This window comes from Elgaria multicarinata, chromosome 1 (genome assembly GCF_023053635.1).
Source record: "Elgaria multicarinata webbii isolate HBS135686 ecotype San Diego chromosome 1, rElgMul1.1.pri, whole genome shotgun sequence".
Lineage (NCBI taxonomy): Eukaryota > Metazoa > Chordata > Lepidosauria > Squamata > Anguidae > Elgaria > Elgaria multicarinata.
The window spans coordinates 160,650,418-160,674,722 of NC_086171.1; the positions used below are offsets into that span (position 1 = coordinate 160,650,418).

The 24,305-nt window shown below is 39.2% G+C and overlaps 1 protein-coding gene across 3 annotated transcripts; it reads left to right on the forward strand.

Moving 5' to 3' along the window:
* Positions 1 to 293: 293 nt before the first annotated feature.
* On the forward strand, positions 294 to 24,120 carry STK38 (serine/threonine kinase 38). Of its 3 annotated transcripts, none has more exons than XM_063140945.1 (14): positions 294 to 341; positions 1,933 to 2,068; positions 7,396 to 7,447; positions 7,572 to 7,694; positions 8,543 to 8,626; positions 10,517 to 10,640; positions 11,959 to 12,113; positions 13,544 to 13,646; positions 15,737 to 15,798; positions 17,496 to 17,613; positions 17,841 to 17,964; positions 19,219 to 19,314; positions 19,409 to 19,503; positions 20,398 to 24,120. In XM_063140945.1, exons 2-14 carry the CDS (start codon positions 1,938 to 1,940, stop codon positions 20,526 to 20,528), a joined length of 1,398 nt encoding a protein of 465 aa, XP_062997015.1. In that variant the 5' UTR covers positions 294 to 341; positions 1,933 to 1,937; the 3' UTR covers positions 20,529 to 24,120. The 3 variants fall into 3 exon arrangements, with proteins under 3 accessions (XP_062997015.1, XP_062997006.1, XP_062997023.1); XM_063140936.1 differs by lacking the exon at positions 294 to 341 and adding an exon at positions 381 to 487; XM_063140953.1 differs by lacking the exon at positions 294 to 341 and adding an exon at positions 391 to 468.
* The last annotated feature ends 185 nt before the right edge of the window (positions 24,121 to 24,305 follow it).

Here is a 24,305-nt window from a genome sequence, read left to right on the forward strand (position 1 = left end):
GAACACAATGGGGGTTACTTCTCTATAAACACGCTTAGGATCGGGCTGCGTGATTTGCATCGCGCGGAAAAAATATGCGCTCTTACTTCCTCGTACGCGGAAGATAAAACCCAACAACACACACCCTGCCTACTTGTTCGCCGAAACGGATGGCGCATGCGCATCGCCACCGGCTAAACAAAGTAAGCCATCCCCGCCTTCTTGAGCTACCGACAAGGAACAGTCGAGCCTCGCCCCCTAAAAGGGGTGGAGTCTAGGCGGAAAGGGGTTTCGCGCATGCGGCGTAACACCAGAGTTACTAGTTGGCGTCTGTCCCGTCGTAGGCTCCGGCTTTTCTTTGGGTGAGGGGGATGAAGAGAAGCGGGAGGAGGGGCGGGGCTAGGGCTCTGGGAACTACTTTCTCTCTCGTGTTTGGGGCCTGAGAAGGAATTAGGCGGCGAGGCTTCTCGCTGATACTCCCCTACCCCGGTAGGAAGGGGGGTGTCTGGTAAGCGACTCCCGCCCCGGCGCTGTCTCCCCCTCCAGCCTTAGCTTCTGTGTCCTCCCCTCAGAAAAAAGTTCTGCTCCCCTTAGGCTGAGCCCCCTCCTCCCTCTGTTTCCATAGTGCCCTGGTCTCAATCTACACCCCACCCCGGCTTTGCTGCCCAGGTAGGCGGTCTTGTTGTATCCACGCAGCGCGGTGGGTAGGTGGGATTAAAGCCGCCTGGTCCTTCCTTTGAGCCTCCCCCTCCTCGTTACCACGGTCCGGCCGGGTTTCCAGTGGGGCGGGCGGCCTCTCCCGGCTTTCCCTTTCCTCTTTCTCTGCAACACCTGCTTGTCTCTTATGGTTTCTCCTCATAACTTTTTATGTGGGAAATGGGCCGTGCAGCCCCATCTCATTCTTGCCTGTTTGCTCAGAAATAAGGTCCTACTGACTTCAGGGGGAATTTACTCCCAAGTAAATGTGCAAGGGTTTGTAGCCTTAGGCTGCTATGTTTATAGTCACTCGGTCTGCATAGGGGAATCTCTGCTTTGAATTCACATAGTGAGATTGGGTTTTTGTTTTTGTTTTGGATATTATTATTGGATACTTCAGCTGCTAAGAAGGAGCTGCAGTTGCAAGAAGAAATTAGGTGATCCGATAGAAATTCTTCAACAACAAAAAAGTGCCATTTTAGATGATTGTGTTCAAAGGACCTTGCAAACATAAGATGCCATTTAAATAGCACTTCTTGAAGAGTTCTTCTAGCAAGGTCTTGTTAAGTTAATTTGCAGAGAAATTCCAATTAAATTGGGCAAACTTTAAAAACAGCTGCACGTTATGTGTTCACTTTAGCTTTCCTCAATTGTAATCAGTAGGTGGTTCTAGGTTGGTTAGTTGCCCTGTGGAGCAGCAGCATGAAAATAGGCTCAGGAACTTTATTTCTGCTATTCTTCAAGGCAAATTAATTCTTAGGCTACAGTCCTATATAAGGGACTTAATTCTGAGTAAACATCCACAGGATTTGTTTGCAAAACTGACAATATTAAGCTTCATTGAAACAAGTAGAGTTTGCAATATTTTTTCTAAATATTTTGTCATGAAAATACCTTTGTTTAAACCATGTTAGTGTTTTAAATGACTAGGAATGCAAATATATCAGACCCGTAATATTTGTAATACAATCTGAAAATGTAATTTGGAGGCATGCTACTTATCACATTTCTTCCTTCCTTGTTCATAACCCATGTACAAAAACAGGAAGTCTGACATACAAAATTATTTTGTAACTTGTGGTCTGCTACTCTATGTAGCTTCCAGCTTGGATGACTGCTTGTGATTATATTGTATTTTTGCATAGCTTTGTTTAACTTGGCTCCCTCCTTTTTTAATTTAAATAATCACCTAGCCTGGAATTCTTGTTCTAAAAATTATATCATGATCAAGGTTTTTTTCTTATTAAACTTTCCTAGTAATCATGGCGATGACTGGTCCAGCACCTTGCTCCTCTATGAGCAACCATACTAAGGAACGAGTTACAATGACAAAAGTGACACTAGAAAACTTCTACAGTAATCTGATAGCACAACATGAAGAACGGGAAATGAGGTAAAAAATCCCAGCTGCATCAATATCAAAAAGTGCTATTTTCTTAATCTCAAGATTAAAAAGAAACACTGGATTCTTTTTAAGATCTGCACAAATGCATTAATCTTCTCTTGTCCTGGTAGACAGCTCTTTGTAGCACTTTTCAGTCTACAGAATGCCCCCAAAACAGCTTAGTTATGTTACCATGATATTTCTCAGCTACTGCACTGTTCTATGATTATGCATTTCAATCGAGGCTGTTCCATTGAAATTGCTTGATTAAAAGGATTTTCCTGGAATAATACTTGTTTTTCCTTCTTTCACTTAATATTTCCTTTTGATTTCAATGTGTCCAGTATAAACACAGTTTGCATTGCGAAACACATTTGGCTCTGTTGAGCATGATAATAAAAACCAGACTCTCCAAACACATTTGATTGCCTCGTCTGGACTTCATTCCTTTTTCAATCTTGTATTTTGTATTTATTTCTAAAATCTATTTTGTATTAATTTTTAAAATTTCTTTGCTGTTTTCTGCTACAAGTAGTGATCAAGCAGTTTCACAATGGTTTTAAAATATATAAAAACATTGTGTTACAGATTTATTTTTAAATTTGGAATAGTGAATACTTATCTCGCTGAGGGGAATACCCAGAGAAGCACCTCTAAGGAAGATCTTAATACTCTTTCCTTTAATGTGGGAGGAGTTATTTGTTAAGGTACCCAGGTTCTAAGCCATTTAAATAAGATGTCACTTTTCAATCTCTTAGAAGAGTGGGAGCGACATTTCAGGCTTTCACACTGCCCTTTCCTCGCTCATACAAATTCATCCCTCAATTCTATGGTTAGCTTTAAACATGGTGCTGCATTACATCTGCATCAGCAGTAACCAAGCTTAATGATAATTAGATTCTCCCACAGCTAGGGTTTGCAAAACCTCATCATATGTTAAGTAGCTTTGGTTAGGAATTATGGAATATTATGTCTGAATCAGATGACAGATGCAGGCATAATATTTATTCTGGAATCCATTGATTATTTGTAGGTCCCAAGAAAGTTAATGTGGTAAGCTCTTTAATTCTGATAATGAAGAAGGGCTTTTGAATTTTGTGAGAAAATTCTGAATTGTATTTTGAAAAACACTAAAAAAAATAAAATCAAAAAGCCTTTGGAAACTGGTGATTAAGACCTTGACCCGTTACCAATAAGTTTTATTATACTCCTATAGTTGCACTGCTGTTTCAGTATTCAATTCTTTGCTTTAATTTCCATTGTTCTGGATTATTTTACTGATGCTTTTGTTAGCTTTTATAATTTGTGAACCACTGTGGAAATGGTATAGGAGCAGTATATGTGTGTTTTTAAGTACAGTATGTAAGTAAAATTGATGCAAATTTGCATAACCTATTCCTAAAAGACAGTAGAAAGGAGGCTGTATAGACTTGGAAGGTATGCTACTGAGACAGCTGCTACTAAGAAGGCCATCTCCTAGTGGAAGCTAGTCCCTCCTCCGTATAAGATGAAATTTGGAGCAGAACCTCATCAGAAGGTCTCAGATGCTGAGCATGAAAAGAATTGTACAGGAGGAGATGTTCTCTAATATAATGAAGACCTAAGCTGTATGGGGCTTTCAAGGCAAGAACCAAGTTTATATAGATATACAACTGGGACTTTTGGACTTATTTTTTATAGAATAGAATTTTTGCTTGTTCATTTTCTTCTTTGCGAGGGATTTAGGAAGGGTTGAGTCTTGTGTTTAAAATGTGGCATGGTGATGGAAAAAATGAAGAGACATAGACTTAAGGGCACAGATTTGCTCCAATTCTAGGATTCCTGAGGTTGTCTCCCTCTCATCTTAAAGCTATATAGGCAAAACAAAATATTTTTACATTGAAATATAACATGCGTTCAGGGCTGGTGTCAAAAGTAGTCATGGTTGGGCACCTGCCAAGGGCCCACACCCCGCCAGGGGCTCACTGACAAGAGCACCCTGCAATTGCTCCTCTTCATCATTGCAACCTGCTTCACCTGAATCTTGCTTTGGCCCAGGCAAGAGTAGTGGTGAGAAGAGGAGCAGAAGATGCCACTGTCTACTTGCCACTGGCTTTTTGCCTGATGAGAAAGGAAGAAGAGGAGCAATAGCAGATACTAGCAATAGTGGTGAGAAGGTAGGCTTACTGAGGGAGGGGGCCCATTGGGTGTCTTGTCAAGGGCTCTCCAAAACCTGGAGTTGGCTCTGGATGAGGTCTTCCAGATTCTTTCAGGCACTGGATTCTTTTCAAGCTGCTGGATTCTATATTAGGTGACAGGTTCTACACTCTGCTGTACTTGTGAACATGCAATGTAAATTTTGTATATCCCTGATGACGTAACACCTGATCCGTACACTTTAAATAGCTGAATTCTTTCCACCTTACATACAGCTCTGTGGTTAATTTAAATTTGTGCTTGTTACAGGCACACTTCAGTTTAATATTAGAATAAATAAGGTGCTAAATCTTTTCTGAAAATGCCTTTCTGTACCAGAAGAAATATATGCACTTTGCATGTATTCTTTGTTCCATGCAATACAACTGCTGCTATGATCATGTACAAAGTTACTATCTTCTTGTGCATCTTGGCTACTTCTTAAATTCTACAGATTATTCCTACAATTTCCCTGGGCTACAACTTCCATTCTTTCCCTATTGAAAGTTAGCCATGCATGCACACAGTCTTATGTCAGTAGATATACTTCAAGACTTGGTACGTTAACAGTTAAAATTTGAATTGTCAAACAGACATGGTTAAGGTTGGCAGAGTATTTATTGGCATATAATTCTCTCCCTTTCAAGTATCTGCTCGCTATTACTACTGCACATTTGTGAGATCTCTGTGAATAGCCACACACCGTCTTTCAGTCAGAGGACTCAAAATATTATCAGTTCCCAGCAGTTGCAAAGGTAGCCGGAAGATGATATTGCAAAAGTACTAGTTGCATAAGATGTCGTCTTTCTACATATCTTTGATACTTTTATCTGCCTTTTCTCCAAATAGCTGAGGGTGGTATATATGAGTTTCTCATACCACACACACCACCACCATTTTATCCTCAACAACTCAGACTGGGAAAGACTGGCTGCTCCAGGGTCACCCAGTGAGTTTTGTGACTGGAGGTTTGTACTTGGGCATCTTGAATCTAAGATAACACTCCAAGAACAACATGGTATTATGAGTGGTTTTTTATGAATCATAATTGCTCAGATTTTTCTTGCAAGAAATAGAGTCCCTTTTTGGGGGGAAAAGCTTCTGTTGTAATGTCTTTGTTGATACCAATTCTGGTTTTCCTGGAGTGATCGGATGTCTGTCTCCACCCCACCCTATTTAGATCTTCTTCCCACAATATGAAGAGTAAACCTTCATAGCTGTCTTCTGACCAAATAATCTCCAAATATAGCCCCTGTAGTTTTGAGTGAGTCTCCCCTCCACACCCACTTCAGCACAAAAGGTCATGAGTTGACTCCTGACCTAGAGAAGGAACTACAACGTATTGTGTTGTTATAAATAATGCACACTATTTAGTGAGAATGTGAAGTAGGTTTTCTAGCAGTCTACATAAGAAATCAATGTTCCTGTCAGAATTATTAGAATGGTCTTGTGTAGCTAGCTACTTGTCTACTGTGAATTAAGGATTGGCTGTGGGCGTGGTAGCCTTTAAAAATCGGGGTGTGTGCCCTCTTTCTCTTCTCTCTCCTCCCCCCACAATTTTTGAGGTCTCTTAAGTAGAACTACTGCTAGGCTGTCAGGTTAATAATACTTTTTGTGACATACTAATTTTTGTAGACTTATTTGTAACATTGTTTCAAAAACACTGTTGTAAGATGCACTTCTAACCTATTTTCTACATTAGTATGTGGAGAATGAGATGTCATATTTATCAATGCTGGACTGAAGGGTGAAAAAGGTTATGGTTGCAGAGAATGTAGAATATAGTAAACAAACTTCTTGGCCACCCTATACTAGAAATAAATTGCAAAATGTGGAGACTTTCATTATGTCAATGTAGTTGCAGAAGTTGTCTAGATTTTTCTGTAATCGATCCACATCATGGTATGTGTTCTAGGGAGTTTGTTCCAGAGGTTTGGGGCCACTGCAGAAAAGGGCCTCTCCTGTGTGGAGACCCACCTAGTTGCCCTCTCAGGTGGGCAAATGAGAAGGGCCTCTCTTTCTGATCTTAAAGTGCAGGCAGGCAGATATGGATAAAGTAACTAGGTCCCAACCCGTTTGAGATTTAAAGGTTAAAACCAGCATGTTGAATTGGGCTCAGAAACATAGGTAACGAGTACAGTTGGTGCAGTATGGTCATTATATAATCAAATCACCTCACCCCTACCAGTACTCGGGCAGCAGCATTCTGCTCCAGTTGGAGTTCCCAAACCATCTTCAAAGGCAGTCCCACGTAAAGAGTATTACAGTCGTCTAGCCTGGACGTGACTAGTATGTGGATAACTAAGGCAAGGTCTATCCTCTCCAGATAGGGCTGCAGCTGGCGTACCAGCCTAAGTTGGTAGAATGCACTCCTGGACACAGCAGCCATCTGTTATATTTTATAAATGTAGATGTCATAGCCCTATAATTATACCGTATTTCTTCGATTGTAAGACGCCATCAATTGTAAGACGCACACTAATTTCAGTACCACCAACAGAAAAAAAAAACCTAAGACACACCTGCAATTCTAAGACGCACCCCATTTTTAGAGATGTTCATATGGGGGGAAAAGTGTGTCTTAGAATTGAAGAAATAGGGTATATGCGATAAAATTGTAGCTTTTCCTATACCTTGCATTGACCACCATGTGGCATAATGCAGTTGAATTGTGCACTGTGGATCGTGCCTTAGATGGGCTATGTTTGTTTAGCCTCTGTCACACTTGCCAGCTGCCTCCTCAAGCTCTTCATCACTTCTACCCCCATCTTGAACAAAGCAGCAAGTCTGATACCTTCTCAAAATTCTCAGTCCTGTAATCACATAACTGTTCATGCATTTGTTAGTTATTATAAATGATCAAAATTATTTGTACTTCTCTTCTGTTTTGTGCCCTTCATTGGACAAAAGATTTGGATGTATTTAACGTATGCCATATAAGAAGCACAATATGGGCAATCTCATTTCACAGACGTTTAAATGGAAACAGTATTTGTCTTGACCAGTGTGTTTGCTGAGAATGGAGCCCTGGTATTCCAAATCCCTGTTGCCTGACTTTTTTTTCTGGACAGCTTTACTTGGTGCTGAAATTGGATTCATGCACATACTAACTTATGGAGACTTTCTTATTTAGAAAACCTTTTTGTTGTTGTTTTTTCCAGACAAAAAAAGCTAGAAAAGGTGATGGAAGAAGAAGGCTTAAAAGATGAAGAGGTATTAAATGCTTGCTTGGTCGAGGTTTCATATTGGACATGTTCCAGTGCTTGCTGTGAATGTCTAGGGATTTGTTGTTGAATGTATTACAAAACTACATTTTTCCCCTCTGAAAAATAACTAGAAAAGAATGAGGAGATCAGCACATGCCAGAAAGGAAACAGAGTTTCTGCGCCTGAAAAGAACCAGACTTGGTTTGGAAGATTTTGAATCTTTAAAAGTAATAGGCAGAGGAGCATTTGGAGAGGTAAGACCCCAAGAAAGTAACATCATTACACATACTGATGACTTGAAAAGTCCACTGAAAAACATAGACAATCAACTTTTACCGCTCCTGTAGCACTGGTCGGCTGCCCAACTAGAATAAGAGGAACATCTTATCATCCTGTAACAAATAATCTTCCCCTGCAGAGTTTACTTTCAGTGTATGCATTAAATAAATGTTAGCAATTTAGTGTATCCGCTTAAAGAAATGGACAACTAGGCATTATTGCTTGATTCATATTGCACAGTTTGCCAAATGAAGTGCAGTCTCAAGCTGAGCTCCATAATGTTTGTTTGTTAACTGTTTATAGAAGTTATTTACAATATTCAGATAATGTTCTAAACGTCAGTAGGCAGCATCCTATTGGCTTCTCTGAAAATCAGCTAATGGTATAATCTTGGTTTCCCCAAACTTCTAGCTTAATTAATTTATGGTTTTTGTACCCACTTCAAATTGCTCTATGGCACTGTAGTGCTCTAGCAAAATCATTCCTCTTTATCTATGCATATTATCTAAATATTTTTGGATACATCTCAAGCATGCCTTCATGGTATGTACTCCCAGTATCTCTTACCATAACTGATTATAAAAGATAACGGGTAGGAAAAATAATCATTAAATGCCCATTGTCAGAGAGAGTTGGTCTCCATAGTAATTGAAGCTAGCTATGCTACATTAATATAGAGATAGGGTCTTTCAGCCATACTGCAAAGAGTAGTGCTCCTATTTTTCTAATATATGCTGCTTTTCATAACTATTAGGCCTAACTTAGAAAAAACAAACAGCTGAAAGGGGTCTTAATGGAGGTGTTGTCTATGCTGAACTTCTAGGTGCGGCTTGTTCAGAAGAAAGACACTGGGCATGTGTATGCAATGAAAATCCTACGCAAAGCAGACATGCTTGAAAAAGAGCAGGTAACTACAGATTCCAAATGTAATGCTAGCACATTCTTACCCTGGATGCTGATTAGTGGCAAGGTTCTTCCTTGTTGGAGCCTTTAGATCAGGGGTGGGCAATAATTGGAATTCCTCGAAGATAAAGGAACCCCAGGAAAATAAATCCCTTCTGGTAATCATCAATTGGATTGAGTAATAATTCTGGTAACCTTCATTTTGGATTGTACCATAAAAAATGTATGCTTGTTGATGATGCTTTTTGAACCTGCATCCAGCTCTCAATCTTTAGCTAAATATCATTAACAAGAGTGCAGTGCTATGCACACTTACTTGGGAGTAAGTCTTACTGAATATAGTGGTATGTATTTGCCATAAATCTGCATAGAATTGTGCTGTAAGTCTCACATTAGAGCTCTACACAAGTAAGGTTGAATAGATGTGTTCTGACCTGATGTTGCATGAGTTTTCATATGTGTATTTTGAGCTGTACAGGCAGATGAAGTCCAGAATTCTCCCATTAATCATCTTAGCTTTGGCTCTTGTGAAAGAACCTAGTTGCATGCAAACAGAAATTAGCCCCTGAGTTGCAGGACTAAGCGCAAATGATTAAAACATCCAGGCAACAAGAAAGTTGTCAGAAAGCATATACCTGAGTAGGTGCTCCAGCTGCATATTAATTAAGATGCTTTGCTTAGCCATGTGGATGCAGAACTTGCACGCCAGCAATACAGACTTATTTTGGGATTTCTATCTGGCTTTTCCAGATATATGGCTGACAAAATATAAAAACCGCTGAATTCAAATTAATGTCAGTATCACTAAAAATGCAAAAAAGCAGCAAAAAATACTAATAAGCTTGTAACTAAAAACAAAGAAACAGATAGCTCAAAAGCTTGCTGGAAAAGTTTTCAAACAACAGAAAATGGGAAGTGCAGGAGATGACCCAGTTTCTGGGGCAGAATTTCACATAAATTTCACATAAATTTCACACAAAAAAGGATAATAGAATTCATAAAAGGACCTTCCCTGATCTATGAGGGCGAACAGACTCCTATTGGCAAAAGCAGTCCTTTACATAACGTGGTCCTAGGCTGCCGAGAGCTTTAAAAAAGCACATTGAATTGCTTTCAGAAATAGCCCAGCAATCAGTTCCCTGGTATTGCAAAGGGATAATGCAGTTCTGAAATTTAGCCCTGGTGAAATAATTTAGTAGCATTCTGCACTAACTGAAGTTTCTGAATGATTTTCAAGCGCAACCCCATTTATGTAATTAGTGCATGAGTTACAAAGGCTAGGGTCTGTATCCAATGTTAGTCCTACTTACTTACACCCATTGAAATGAATGGGACTTAAGTTTGTCATGACTAACTTAAATCCTATTTATTTCAATGGTTCTACTCTAAATAGGACTAATATTGGATACAAGTCTAGATCTGACTGCTCCAGGAACGGGCACAATTGCTTCAATAACCAAAGCTGAGTGAAAGTGATCTTGGCCACAGCCACCAGCTACATATTTTATCTGCAGTAGAACCAAGTCCAAAAGCACCCTAAAACAGCAAACCTGATCTTTCAAAGGGAGTGCAGCCCCATCTGGAACTGGTTGCTCCCTTTATCACTGTGTCAGCTTATTCCCCCACATCTAGCCACTCACAAACATCACACTTGGGCAGAGAGAGCTAAAGAGCCCATTGCTTCCATCTTGAAACTCTTTGAATGTGAGTGGGCAGTTCTAGTGTTGCTAGGTTTACAGTCCTTGCTCAACTTAAAACATAACCAGCATTAAAATTTCAAGACTATCTAGCGGCCTAGTGGTCCTGAATAACAACTGCAAATATGTGAAACTATATCCTTACTTACAAACCAGGTTTTATTTTTTAAAAAATGCATTTATATATCCTTTTCTAGGTTGGCCATATTCGAGCAGAGCGTGACATTCTAGTGGAAGCAGACAGTTTGTGGGTTGTAAAAATGTTCTATAGCTTTCAGGATAAGCTAAACCTCTACCTAATCATGGAGTTCCTGCCTGGAGGTAATTATTTAAAATAGCAGATGGCTCCTTTTGTTCTCTAATGCTACTTGTACATGTGACTGCTCCAGTCTATCGGTTCATGGGTTGAGCATGTGCTAATAGTTGTTTAGTGCGTTGCCAAATGAAGCATAGAGTTTGATATATTGTCAGCAAATCTACATTATTATTATTATTATTATTATTATTATTATTATTATTATTAGCCTTTTTCCAGTACTGGAACTTAAGGCAGTTAAAAGATTAAAACATACACAATTAAACCATATAAATATAAATTTACAAAAGTTAAAATAGAATTCAACCCACAGTAAAATTAAAAACTTTTATTTTTTTACAAAGCAGTAACAATTTAAGAAAAAGATATTAACACAGGTCCAGACTATTTCCAAAACCCTGCCGAAACAAAAATGGTTTTGCCTGCCTCTGTAACAAAGAGGAAGCCAGTTTAGCCTCCCTGGGAAGGGAGTTCTAGAGCCTTGGAGCAGCCACTGAGAAGGCCCTCTCCTTTGTACCCATCAGGCATGCCTGAGATGTTGATGGAACTGAGAGAAAGACTGTTTTGGCCCTTATAACATCTGCTTGTGCGAGATGTTCTGCTGAGATTGATAATTTTGCTGTGTAATGTTTGTCAAAGTGTCCATGTGTGTTTGAAAGAGGAGAAGGATTATTATTATTTATTTATATAGCACCATCAATGTACAAGGAAACTGAAGGATGAGTGTTTTGGTTCAAATGTCCCACCTTCTTTACTGCTCGATAACTACCTTTTCAGAGCTGTAACAAGATTTCCATTTTCTAATATTTTTACTTACTAGCTGCAGAAATAAGTTGAAGCTGCTTGTGCAGAAGTTGGATAAAATTGTATTTGTTTACAAGCATGTTATAAACCTGGTTAAAGTTTTTTTTAATAGGGCTGGTGAAATTAACAGCACATTCAGAAATTAACAGTCATTCTACTATTATAGGCTGATATAATTCTGATGGGATGAGCATCTAGTTCAGTCTAATTTAGGTGTCCTTACTAGCAGTTGCAAACTTCCCCCAAACCAGTACTGATTATGCCTAAGGCATCCCGAAGTAATCCATGTAAATTTTCAGGATGTAAGGTTATTCTGTCTATGAAGTTATTTCCTTGCCTATATTGGGAACAAAATGTACTTAAAAAGTAAATGAACTTGTTATGAGGAAAGATTCTGAACAGAACACAGTAAGTTCATCTTAGAATTTAGGCTCAGTAAAAACAACTACTAAAGTTAACGTTACAAAGGAGCTGCATACAATCTCAGTTCACTTCACTTCCTGTTATCTGTACATGCAGGTGATATGATGACATTATTGATGAAAAAAGATACTCTAACAGAAGAAGAGACTCAGTTTTATATAGCAGAGACTGTGCTAGCTATAGATTCGATTCATCAGCTGGGTTTTATTCATCGTGATATCAAGCCAGATAATCTTCTCTTGGACAGTAAGGTATGAGTATTCTTTACTAGTTGGCATTATCTAATAAGTACTGTTCCCTTGTAGAAATACAGTAGTTTGCTATGTTATGGCATTACTATATAGTTCAGAAACCTATAGCCCTCCAAGTGCTGATAGACTGCAACTTCCATAAACCCTTACCATTGGCCATGCTGGCTGGGGCTGATGGTAATTGCAGCCCAACCACATGGAGGACCACAGATTCTATGCCTCTGCTCTAAAGGCTAGACATAGAAGAGCATTGCTAAGTAGTTATATGAATTGAACCTGTTACTCAGCTCTGCTTTATATGTTTAAGAACCTGCCATTCGGAGACCTTGTTGTCATAGCAGTGCAGTGATGTAACGTATGAGCTGGGGGAAAGCAGTAACTCTTGTCAACATCCAGTCCCCATGAGGCCCCACTCAGATGTGTTCTGCCCTTCCCCTCCAGATAGAGAACTTGTGGGCTTCCATTTAGGGTTGTTTTGTGTGTAAGATTTAAAAATATATGAACCAGAGTTCAGACTTTGGGCATTAAAGAAGATTCATAATAGATACTATTTTGGTTGCAAGTTAAAAGTTTTGTTCTGATCCTTCATGTACATATTCTCAAAATACTTTGTCAGGGATGGGGAACATGTGGCCCTCCAGGTGTTGTTGGACTGCAGCTCCCATGGTGGCTGGGGCTGATGGAAGTTGCAGTCAATATCTGGAGGGCCATGCATTCCCCATCCTTGCCTTAACTGAATAACTGCAGTCATATACCATATGTAATACCAAACTTTCTGTCTGTTATAATGGCCCAAGGGTCTGAATGAAATGAAGGGCTTTCTGCAGATTGGTCAGTTTCAGACATTGCATTTGTCCATTGTCAGTTCCCTTTTGCTGATAATGAAAATATATGTGGATTTTTCAGAGAAGAGCCCCAAATCATAACTAGCAGGAATCTAGTGGAGCTTTAATTATATTCAATTTCAATGTATTTTTAGGAAACATTTCAAAAATTACTTTAAAAACTAGCAGTCACTGTCTCAAATTGATTAATTGTTAAAAGCTGGGAGGAAACAAATCAATCTATACATTATTCTATTCAATTTAATCAAAAGATCTGGATGTTAGCTAGCTAGACCATGGATTTAATTAGTATGGCACTCTCTATGTTCGTTCCTACTATGACATTCTATGCCTGCACAAGAATCATTAATATGTTGGTTTTTTCCAATTTCCCCTTATCCTAATTTTTGCTGGGAGCTTGCCTTTCTCTCTCTATATAGAGAATATATATAGGCCCTGCTTATTTTTTCCCTGGGTAGATGTGTTCAGGGTGGGAAAAAATCAGATGCTCTGTAATATATATGGTAAAAAAACAACAACCAATGTCTCTACAGTATACTGTTTTATATTTTATTTGCTTTTTATTTTGTTCTTCTTGACCTGCAGGGCCATGTGAAGCTATCAGACTTTGGTCTGTGCACTGGACTAAAGAAAGCACACAGAACAGAGTTCTATAGAAATTTGAGCCACAATCTTCCTAGTGACTTCAGTAAGTTGTATTATTCTAGTACCTACATGCTCTTGGAAACCTCAGCATAGTCTGGGGAAATGGCTGTTTCCAATAATTGCCCAAAATACTGATGTGTGGCAGATCAGTCTCCTTAAGATTATTTCCTGTTCACTTTCCCATTCACTATTGAACCTTCCTGGAGGAATACATTATGAGAGTAGCTTATTTTTCTTTCCTCTGTGGCTTCTGTACAATCCCCACCTAAAGGCTTACAATCTCAAAGACATGACATGAAAAGAATAAGGGATGATGAGGGAAGACTAAAATAAACAAATTTAGGCAAAAGTTCTTAAAGTTACTGTGTTCTTATAATGACGATCTTCAGGGCCAGTCAAAGATACTTTGCTGCTGGAGGCAAAGGACAAGATGGTGCCCCCTCCCATTCCATGTATTAAAGACAACCAGACTGGCAGTTGAATCTTACTCCAACACTAGCAGCAGGCCAGCATCTTGGACTGCAGCCGAGAAAAAGGGCTAGCTTTGAGAGTGCAGGGAAAGACATACGGCACACACAGCTCTGTCCTGGAACTTATCACCGCTGCTCCCTCTAACCCTGTAGCATCAGGCACTTGACGCAGGTGTCTCACTTTGCCTAGTGGAACGGCCAGTCCTGTCTAGTTTGAATGGAAATAGTTGAGGGAGGAACCCAATGGCCCTGGGGTCTCATGAGCCAATGAGTGGTCCTTCTTCGCATTGCTTCTTTTTCAGCCAACTGATATTTGTACAGTTCCAGTTAACCTGTACAATCAGAGTGAAAATAGTCTTTATCAAGTTACTTGTTCTGATTGAAAACTTCTTTACTGTGCACCATCAGCTGTGTGCTATGGTCATATTTCTAGACAAAATAGTGTTTCTCAGTAAGATGGAAAGTAAATGCCTATGCTGTTGGCTAGTGGAATCATAAATATTCATAAATTTGACAATTGAACACATTAAAGAGCACTGGTGGTAGAGGGGAACAAGTACAAGTTTTATATTATGGTTTTATACTGTTGTTTTATACTTTGAATGTTTTTAATTTTTGTGAACCGAGAGCTCTGGCTGTTGGGCGGTATAGAAATGTAATAAATAAATAAATAAATACAAGATGTCCCCTATGTGCTCCATGAATGATTGTGGTGATTATGTGGTAGGTGTGCAGGAGCTCTTTCAGCCAAAGGGCCGAATTCCATTTTGGGGAAGCTCGGGGTGGGGGTGGGGGTGGGGGGCTGGATTCCAGTGGTAGATGGGGGCGACAGCAAAAGGGATGAAACCAGAATACCAAAAATACCAGCATATTGTAGCTTAAAGCTCCTACTGCTAATAAGTAAATCTTAGGAAATGCATTTCCACCTTTTAGAATGGGGGAGGGGGGCTGCTCAAAAGCTGGAGAACCACCCAATGATTGGTGATCTGGGGAAGGGAACGAGACCATGGATTAGCATCTCATGCATCTGGTCCCTCTAATGTCTTGGTAGGAGGCACGGTAGGAGGCCCGCAATAATAAAATCAAGGAGAAAGGAACGTGTGTGCCTGTAGGAGGTGATGATAGGATATTTTCCAGAGGTAGTTATGGGGATGGTTGTGTGCTGGTGTAATTCTCAAGTTCTTCCTTCAGGGGCTGTACTAGCATGGGTCTCTCTGTTGCATTTGAATTATATTGAAACTAACCTTTACGCTGAACCTCTTCAGTCTAAGATATTCCAGTCGTATGGTGTTTTCAAAAGAAAATCTAAGTTGCAAGAGCAGTACTGACTAGCAGCCAAAATTAATGCCTTCACAAAATGGAAGGTGTGGTATATGCCCACTAGGCACTAGAATAAAGTGCAGCCATTTTTGGAAATATGTACTAATTAAAGCTTAATTTGCATCTCAGAACCACCCATAAGCAATCTTTTTTTACTGCAATATCCTGTTCTTTCCTTCTTTCTTTTTTCTCTTTTTCTCATATATTCTTGGTTATTGAGTGAGAGTGGAGATGGAAGTCAGTGGACTCAGAGGAGTTGTACAAAAACTGGACCTCTTCAACATATCAAAAAAAAGCCACTAAAATGTAATTAACAATATCCCTGTTTGTCTTTAATCTTTAGCTTTTCAGAATATGAACTCCAAAAGGAAAGCAGAAACTTGGAAAAGAAACAGACGGCAGTTGGTAGGTATTGCTCTATATAGAGACCATGTTATATTTGTTTAGAACAGATGTAAATGTCACTGTGCTCAGTAGGGCTTACTCCCAAGTAAATCTGCATAGGCCTAAGTGTACCTTACTTCAGAAAATAAAGTATGGTGGGAGGAGAGTTGAAAATAGAATCTGCCAACCTTTTATTTGGGCTTACAAACACTATATAGATCTCAGCATTTAACCTGCAGAAACAGAAAAAATATGTTTACAGAAAAACGTTGAAAATAAACGTACTATCATCAAGGAGTGGAAAAGGAAAGGAACCTCTCGTGCAAGCACTTGAGTCATTGCCTGTTTTCTCGTGCCTGCTCTCACTGACGTTTTCTTGGCAGACTTTGTAGTGGGGTAGTTTGCCATTGCCTTCCCCAGTCGCAGTTACCTTTCCCCAAGCTAGCTGGGTACTCATTTTACCGACCTCGGAAGGATGGAAGGCTGAGTTGACCTGAGCCAGCTGCCTGAGAACCAGCTTCTTCTGGGATCGAACTCAGGCCGTGGGGAGAGTTTCGGCTGCAGTAACTGCCTCTTACCACTCTGCGCCACTCCTATCATCAAGGAGTACTAAAGTGAATATTCAATTAGACTTTATAATCTGCAATGTTCAGTAGTATTTGTCTCCTCCTACACGTGCTTACCTGGGAATAAACTCCGATGAGCTTTTTAAGATTTGCTTCTGGGTCGGTCATACATGGGGTCAGGATGCAAGTATCATAGTAACTATTCTGAACCCATATTTACTTTATATACCTCTTCACCCAAGTAAGATATCCTTGAAAAATGCTACTTTAATTCAAGTTTATTTTTATAATTAGCTGCAATCCTGTACGCACTTACTTGGGAGTAAGGCCGATTGAACTCTATGAGTAGACATGCATAGGATTGCGCTGTAAATGTTCCATAACTTCAGATTCTAGATGTCTGAGCTTCCTGGACTTCAGAAAATAAAAGATTTGCATGAACTGAAACAAGCTTCTCAACTTCTCCACACTTTATTTTGTTCCTTGATATTGTTGAATTTTCAAATAGACTTCATATTGTTTCATTTGATGCAGTAAGAAAAGGTGTGTGAAGCAAAAGGAATCATAGGTTGTTTTGTTTAAGCCCTTACCACTATGCTGCAGGAACTATAAGTGTGTCATGTACCCCTGGTTGCATTCTTGAATAAATACTGGAAGAAGTGATGTATTCTTTTTTGCAACATTTCAAAGTTCTTTACTTTTCTAAAACAAGGCCTAGGAGTGTTGCTTGTTCAGTAATCCAGTCCAAACCCATTTCCAATCTCAAAAAGGGAGGGTGGATTGGTTTGAATGTTTCTGTTCCCCTGCCCTCCCCCTGCCAGATCTTCACGTCACTACTGATGAATTCCCGTATTAATTTTGTGCTTCTCTTGACTAATATGCTCAAGCACATTAAAACATAAAACTTAAATAATTTGAAGAATTGTTTACTGTCAGGAAGAGAGACACAGTGAAGCTTTGTTTTATGGCCATGTTACCAGTCCCATTTCCCTGCATCCTGAAGAATGAGGACACACAGCATGGTTTGCAAGCAGGTTCATGGATGATTATTAACAAGCAATTTGTCTTGCATATTTTTCCTTGTATATTTAAGCCTTCTCTGTTCACAGAAAAGGTGCTTCTGAAACAGTAACAAATGTTGTTTGATTTCAGGCCTTCTCTACTGTGGGAACTCCAGACTATATTGCTCCAGAGGTCTTCATGCAGACAGGCTACAATAAGCTTTGTGACTGGTGGTCACTTGGGGTCATCATGTATGAGATGCTAATTGGTAGGAATCAATGCATTGTCTCTAAGAATAAAAATATAATATTTTAATGGGTCTCTGTCCCTTCCTTGGCTTCTAAGTAGTTATGTTCCATTAGATACACTTTCTTACCGTGGTTTTTATTTGCAGTTGTGTTTGACCCTAAAGCAGAGTTTTAAGGGGGTAGGAGATGATAGTTAAGTATAGCCTTCCTTAATCACTAACCATGATTTCCATAACTTATTCCACAGGTTACCCCCCTTTCTGTTCAGAGACTCCTCAAGAAACATACAAGAAAGTAATGAATTGGAAAGAGACCCTAATATTTCCTCCAGAAGTTCCAATCTCTGAGAGAGCCAAAGATCTTATTCTAAGGTATCTGATTCTATCAATAAATCTTGGAGGAGGATGTAACTGACACTTGCTTGTGTTTTCATGATGCAAATTACAGAGTTTCTCGAGTGTTCAGTCTGCATTGGTTTGGTTTACCCCTCAGTAAATCACTCCACCATTGCCACTTCATGAACAAATTCATGGAGGATAAAGCTATCAATGGCTGCTAGTTATGATGGTTATGTATTCCCGCCAGTACCACACAGCATGCCTTTGAATTCCAGTTGCTGTGGAAAACAACTGGGAGGGTGCTATTGTACTCATGTCCTGCTTTCCCAAATGCATCTGGTTAGCCACTCTGTGAACAGAATGCTTAACTAGATAGGCCTTTGTCCTGATTCAATATAGCTCTTCTTATGTTCTTACTGCGAGCTTCCAGGATTGTTGGAAGCAGTTTGAACTTTTCTTGTGATTCCTCCACCTTCACTGGCAACTCCATGAAGTGAGACGTCCTTCCCTTAAGTTCTCTGTATCTTGCAGATGACTTGAGAAGGCAATAGCTATTCTCCCTTATTGAGCATTCTACAAAGGTCAGCAAGGATGCATACTGCTTCCAGCCCTCCTGCAAGACCAGTGTTACGGAGAGAATTTGCACTTGCTCCCAATTTTTGTGCACTGGAGATTCTTGGTGATGGTGTACTCACTTTGTGTATTGCATTACCTAGAAGTGTAAGAGACTGGTATTATTTGATGTACCGTGAAGCCCAGCATAAAGAATTCTACACGTCTGATGATATCTCTACAAAGCAAAGAAAACTTGGGAGTGGGGGAAATGACCTTTTATGTTTCAGATGCCTAAAAAGAAAATCAAAGCTCTTGAAATATTTCCAGTCTTCTAGGTGAGGGGTGGTTGAGATCTTGTCCATTTCCCAGTTTCGCTCTGATCTTAGCCAATAGATTACAACAAACGCCATAACACTTTACCAACATTGATTACAATATTTTTTTTCAAGGTATGAGGCTTGCCCTATAATGGATTTCATTTACTTGGAATTAAGTGTTCCTCTATACCTGGGATGGGAAATGTGTGGCCCTCAAGACGTTGCTGGACTGCAGCTCCCATCAGTCCTGGCCAGCATAGCTGATGCTCAATGGGAGTTGCAATCCAACAACATCTAGAGGGCCACAACTTTCCCATCCCTGCTCTATTCTGGCAGAATTCCCTTTTCCATTCAATGGTATATATTATTATTTTCCTACTTTTAAACTCGCAATGCTGAATCTTTTTCTCTTCAGATTCTGCTGTGAATGGGAACACCGAATTGGTGCCCCAGGTGTTGAAGAAATTAAAACAAACCCCTTTTTTGAAGGAGTTGACTGGGAGCATATCAGGTACAATATTTTATTCCAGGATGCTCACTTTGTTTCGTTTTCTAACTCAATAAATCTTGCACCATAAAGTCTAACCAAGACTGATTTTTATCAGGGAGAGACCAGCTGCAATATCCATAGAAATCAAAAGTATCGATGATACATCAAACTTCGATGAATTTCCAGAATCTGATATCCTTAAACCAGCAGGTAAATACTTCCTTTTTGACTTTTAATTTCATTTTTATATAGGGCTTTAGTATTCACTTCTTTCTCAAGAATTAGCCATTTCATAGGAAATAGTCTGCATTAAATTTACGTTTGACTTTGTGGGCGCTTTAGAGCTATAGGCCAAAATCCAATGCAGTTAAGCATGTATTTAAGCCTGTTTTTTATGGGTTTGCACTAAAGAATGCTGGCAGAAGTTCACTTGTTCTTTATGAATTTGTCTCAGGCTGATTTTTAGGGATGCCTTCCCCTCAGCCTCCATACCATAGCCCACCCTATTCAGCAAGGTCCCCTGACTCTTGAGGGCAGCTGCTGGGTGTATATGTCAGCTTCTGCCAGCCCTGTTACCCTTGCTTTTCTCTGGTGGATTTAAGCACAAGTCATTGGGTTGTGGCTGAAGTGTCTTCTGAACTAATTTTAAGCTCTTTTTCTGTGTGTGATATTTTAAAATCATTTCTCTCCTCCTTGCTGATTCCTTATTTTTAATGCATTTTCTGATAATATAGAGCAGGAAAAGTTTGTGAAAGTGACATGAAGTTGTCAAGGGTTTATTTTACCCCAAAGCAAGTTGGTTAAATGCATGAAAACATTTTTTGTGAGTAAACTGCTTCATTGCCTTATTAATGTGCATCTTTATTATATGCTAGATTTGATGTCTTTCATGGCCTCTAATGGCATGAGGATGATGTATGTGTGGCTGTCTCTAACATGTTTCAAACAGTAATAGTACACCTTGGAACTAAACTGAAGGATATAATTGGAGCACAGGATTTTTGCATTGAGCAATTTTAGAATGTTCTTGACAGGAAAGTTGTTGTATTCTGTTTGTTAAGCTGTGTGGTTGATATCTAACTTCTGTATGCTGCTTTTCATCAGTGACCACAAGTAACCATCCAGAGACAGACTACAAGAATAAAGACTGGGTCTTTATCAATTATACCTACAAGCGTTTTGAAGGCCTGACAGCTCGAGGGGCAATACCATCCTACATGAAAGCGGGAAAGTAGTGGCTCATGATGGAACTATTCCTGGACTTTCATTCTTGCTTGTCAACACAAGTTTTCTTCTATGCTTCAAAAACTGTACCTGAGGGCTGTGAACTCTTGAAGAGTGCAGGATAACATCTTATGCAATGTGTTTACATTACAACGGATTTATCAATGGAAAACTTCCACAAACTGCACTTACTGTCTGCCTTTGCAGATTTTTTTGCGGATATAGGTTCTTCTGGCTTTAGTTAAAATACTTAAGACTGCTACTTATCAACATCGAGGAAAGAGCAGGCTTTTACTTACTAATGTGGCAAAGCATAGCATGATTGTGTTTTATGTGTTCTATCTTAGAAGTGCTGTGTGAAGGTACAGCACTGTTCTAAGGGCTATGGTATTATAGAGGAAACAGAGCAATAACTAGTATGAAGTAGACCAAACTCTCAGTAACTTATCCTATATGAGGGCAAAACCTATATTGCCTTAAAGGTCACTCTAGTGTTTTATACTTTCTTCAAAAGCTTTTTGGATAGCATCTTTTCAACCCAACAATAGCCTCAAAACCTGCTGCACTTTACTTTTGGTACTAAAATAATGATCCTAAAAGTATTATGCTTTTTTCTAAATTTCAGATTTGTGGAATATTATGCTTTTTATAAAAAAAAAAAATCAAGAGCGCTGGGGGTAATTTCTTGTAAAATGTATTTTATGTAACTAACACTTTATCTACCTGGTAAAAAGCAGATCACTGGTAATAACAGTGTTAGCATACCCTAGCTAATACTGTAAGAATGCCTGTCCTTATAGATTTGGTAGTAGATCGGGAAGAGGACTTCCTTCCCTCTTTCACTAATCAAAGCCAGGGAGTTACTTCAGGCAGAGAATGATAATGTATATGGTTTTAGCTAATGGTGTGTGAGATACTTTGGCTCTTCATCCTCCTTAAGCTTGGAGGCTGAGAGCCCATAAGTGCCTTCACAGTACTTCCCGTTGAGATCTCCTAGGGTAATGGGGACTGTTTTAATTAAACTTGATTGTTCAAATTTTCTTTGTGGTGTAGTTCCACACTTTGGACTTTGCTTGTGATCCTAGTTTAATTTTATTCAGATAGTCCAGGTGAACTCCTGCCCTCCTTGTCTCTGTATGATACAGGAGACTGTCATCATTTAGTATCTCTTTCACAATTTTCACTTGCTGTCCTATGCATGTAACTATCTTTGAAGTAGTTCTAGATGATAGTAAGCTCCAGATAGATGGGGTAGTTGTATAGGAAGAAATCTAGTGCATTCGGGAACCAAAAAGAAAAGGAAAATTAACAGTTGAGGCCTAAACGTATGTTTTCGGACATTCCAGATACACCAGAATATTTATCAGGTGATTTAGTAAAAACGTGAAGCTTTCCTTTAGTATTGTGTTCTGGCAGCTTTATTTATTGATGAATAAGTAGGCTAAAAGCAACTGAAGTGCTTAGTTCTCACATCAGATGTAGGGCCCAGGATTAATTGTTGAAATTTAGGAGGCACTTGTCAAAGACCATTGTAGTCTCTGCCTTTAGAAAAACTGATAAAGACTGCTGTGGTATCTCGGTGACAGATATCTTAGCCATTCTCACTGAAGTGGTTCAACGGTATTTGATTTTGTCCTTATCCTACTGGAGTCTGTGGAACTGTTTTCCCAGAATAATAAATAAAAGCTGTTTTAGTAACCATTGTAGAGCCATATAGAGTGACATGTCCTGAGATGCAGTGTCCCACATGCCTCCTAGATAAAGTGGTCTTAAGTACTAGTCTAAAATGGGTTGTCATCCATCCCCCTGTCCCTTGCATTTTGCCCATCATTATTATTGCTATAAGTTTTTGCTGTCTATCTTGGTACTCCACTAAATCCAGAGATTCTGCCACTTAACCAGTTTTCTCAGTGTGGAACTACACAGAAGCTTCAGTAAGAAGGAAACTAATTAAATATTTTGCATTTAAGCTTTTTTCTAAGAAATGTATTTAGTGAGAGGTTACAAGGAAGTAACTCTTGTTCCTGCTTTCATGTACCCTCTGTGCCTGGTTTATGCTTATTACTGTACTCCAATGACGTGTCCCACCTGTGGTGGGGCTAGAATTTTGCTTATTTGCTATATAATGATGGGTTTAAATTTCTGGTGCTTGCTGAATATTGAAAACATGTAGCATACATAACTGGTGCTTATAAAGCCTTAACGAAAAAGCTGTAGAAGACCTCAGGATAACCTAATTGCCTAGAGACCTGCCTAGCCAACAACCTGCACAAAAGGGAAGAAAACATTGTTGCCTGCCGCTTCTTTAAGTAATTCTTCTGCGTTATTACTATATAGAAAAGCATCTCAGTGCCACAATATGGCAAGCATTGTATGTTTGTGAGTAAATTAAACTACAATCTAAGACACAATTTTCTTTTACAATTAGGAATTCCTGGAAGATTTAATTTGTTTTGTAGTGAGAATGAATCGAGCATATTGCTGCAAACAAGAGTCTAGTCTTGAGCCTTGTAGTTTCAGCAGCAGCCAAGATTACAGTTGACTCTCCAGAGCTCACCTGCTGTGTTCGATTGACACCATCATTGTGATGAATGGAAGCAGCTCACAAACAAGCACAGTACGCATCAAGAGGCTTGTGAAAATGAGATTTATGCCCTTGAAAATCCGTGATCTGTTCTATTTGGTTTTTAAGCAAACAAACACCCAGCCAGCGATTTTGCCCTCACAAGCATTATAATGTGGATTCCTATGGCCGTTTTTTAAAAAACAAAACACTAAAACAGGGTTTTCACCAAGCAGGCCATATATTTGCAAATGTAACGTTGGCTGTCTTAACTGCAATTAAGGGAGTGCTCCACATGAGCATCCCTGCAGTAAACATCCCATTCCCATCTTTAACCACAGTTAAACTTACATTGGTATTGACCTTAAGGTAAACTAAGGCTCCCATTTAACTACGATTTGAAACCATTGTTTTAAATTTTGGTTAAACAGGAACTCTGATAAACCTTAACTGCCATTATTGTCAAGGCCAATGCAAACAGAAGGGAGTGCATAATCCTCAATTGGCTCCCAATCTCATATTGCTGGCTCTGTCACCCTGCAACCCATAGTAAATTCTTGCAAAAGGGTCACTATCTTAGTAGATGGCACACTTCATTCTTTGACAAGTTTTAGATATAGTAGCCAAGTAATTACACAACTTACTAGTTCTGCAAGTTGATACATTTTGCTGTTTTCTGCACTATTAAATGCTGGTGTTACTTCAGCATACCCCAAAAGCTGTAAACGTTTTGGCAAGTGTGAGTACAGGAGAAAATAAAAGTTCTGACTGAAATAAATATAAAAAATACTGCCAGTTGTGTGTGGTTCCTAGCAGAGTATTGCACTTAGGTACTGATTAACCAATGTGCCTGGGTTCTGCCTTATTTTGGCAAGTGAGAATTATTTTGTATTCGCATACAGCTGTTACTAATTGCAATGTACAATTTGGTATACTTTGTATGTGATCCTTGGGTTTTGTGTGAAGACGAAGTCTTTTATGGAACAATCTTTGCATTCTGAACTGTTTAAATTCCTCTTCAATAAATGTAGTTTTGCTAATGTTTCGTGGCTTCTTTGACTGAAAAAAAAACCTATCTACAGATTAGATGTAACTAGAATAAATAATGAAAAGGTTAACTTATTTAAGTTGCTGAATTTAATTTCTTGCAAAAAAAACCCACCATGAAACCAAACTTCTTAGTTAAGCAGGGAAGGTAGGGGAGAAAATGATATATGGTACTGGA

Bases quoted from the DNA above. Each gene is read 5' to 3' on its own strand.
- STK38 (XM_063140945.1), top strand. From the start codon at position 1,938: ATGGCGATGACTGGTCCAGCACCTTGCTCCTCTATGAGCAACCATACT. The intron at 7,695-8,542 runs GTAAGACCCCAA...CTGAACTTCTAG, and splicing joins GCAGAGGAGCATTTGGAGAG to GTGCGGCTTGTTCAGAAGAA. The intron at 15,799-17,495 runs GTAGGTATTGCT...GTTTGATTTCAG, and splicing joins AAAGAAACAGACGGCAGTTG to GCCTTCTCTACTGTGGGAAC.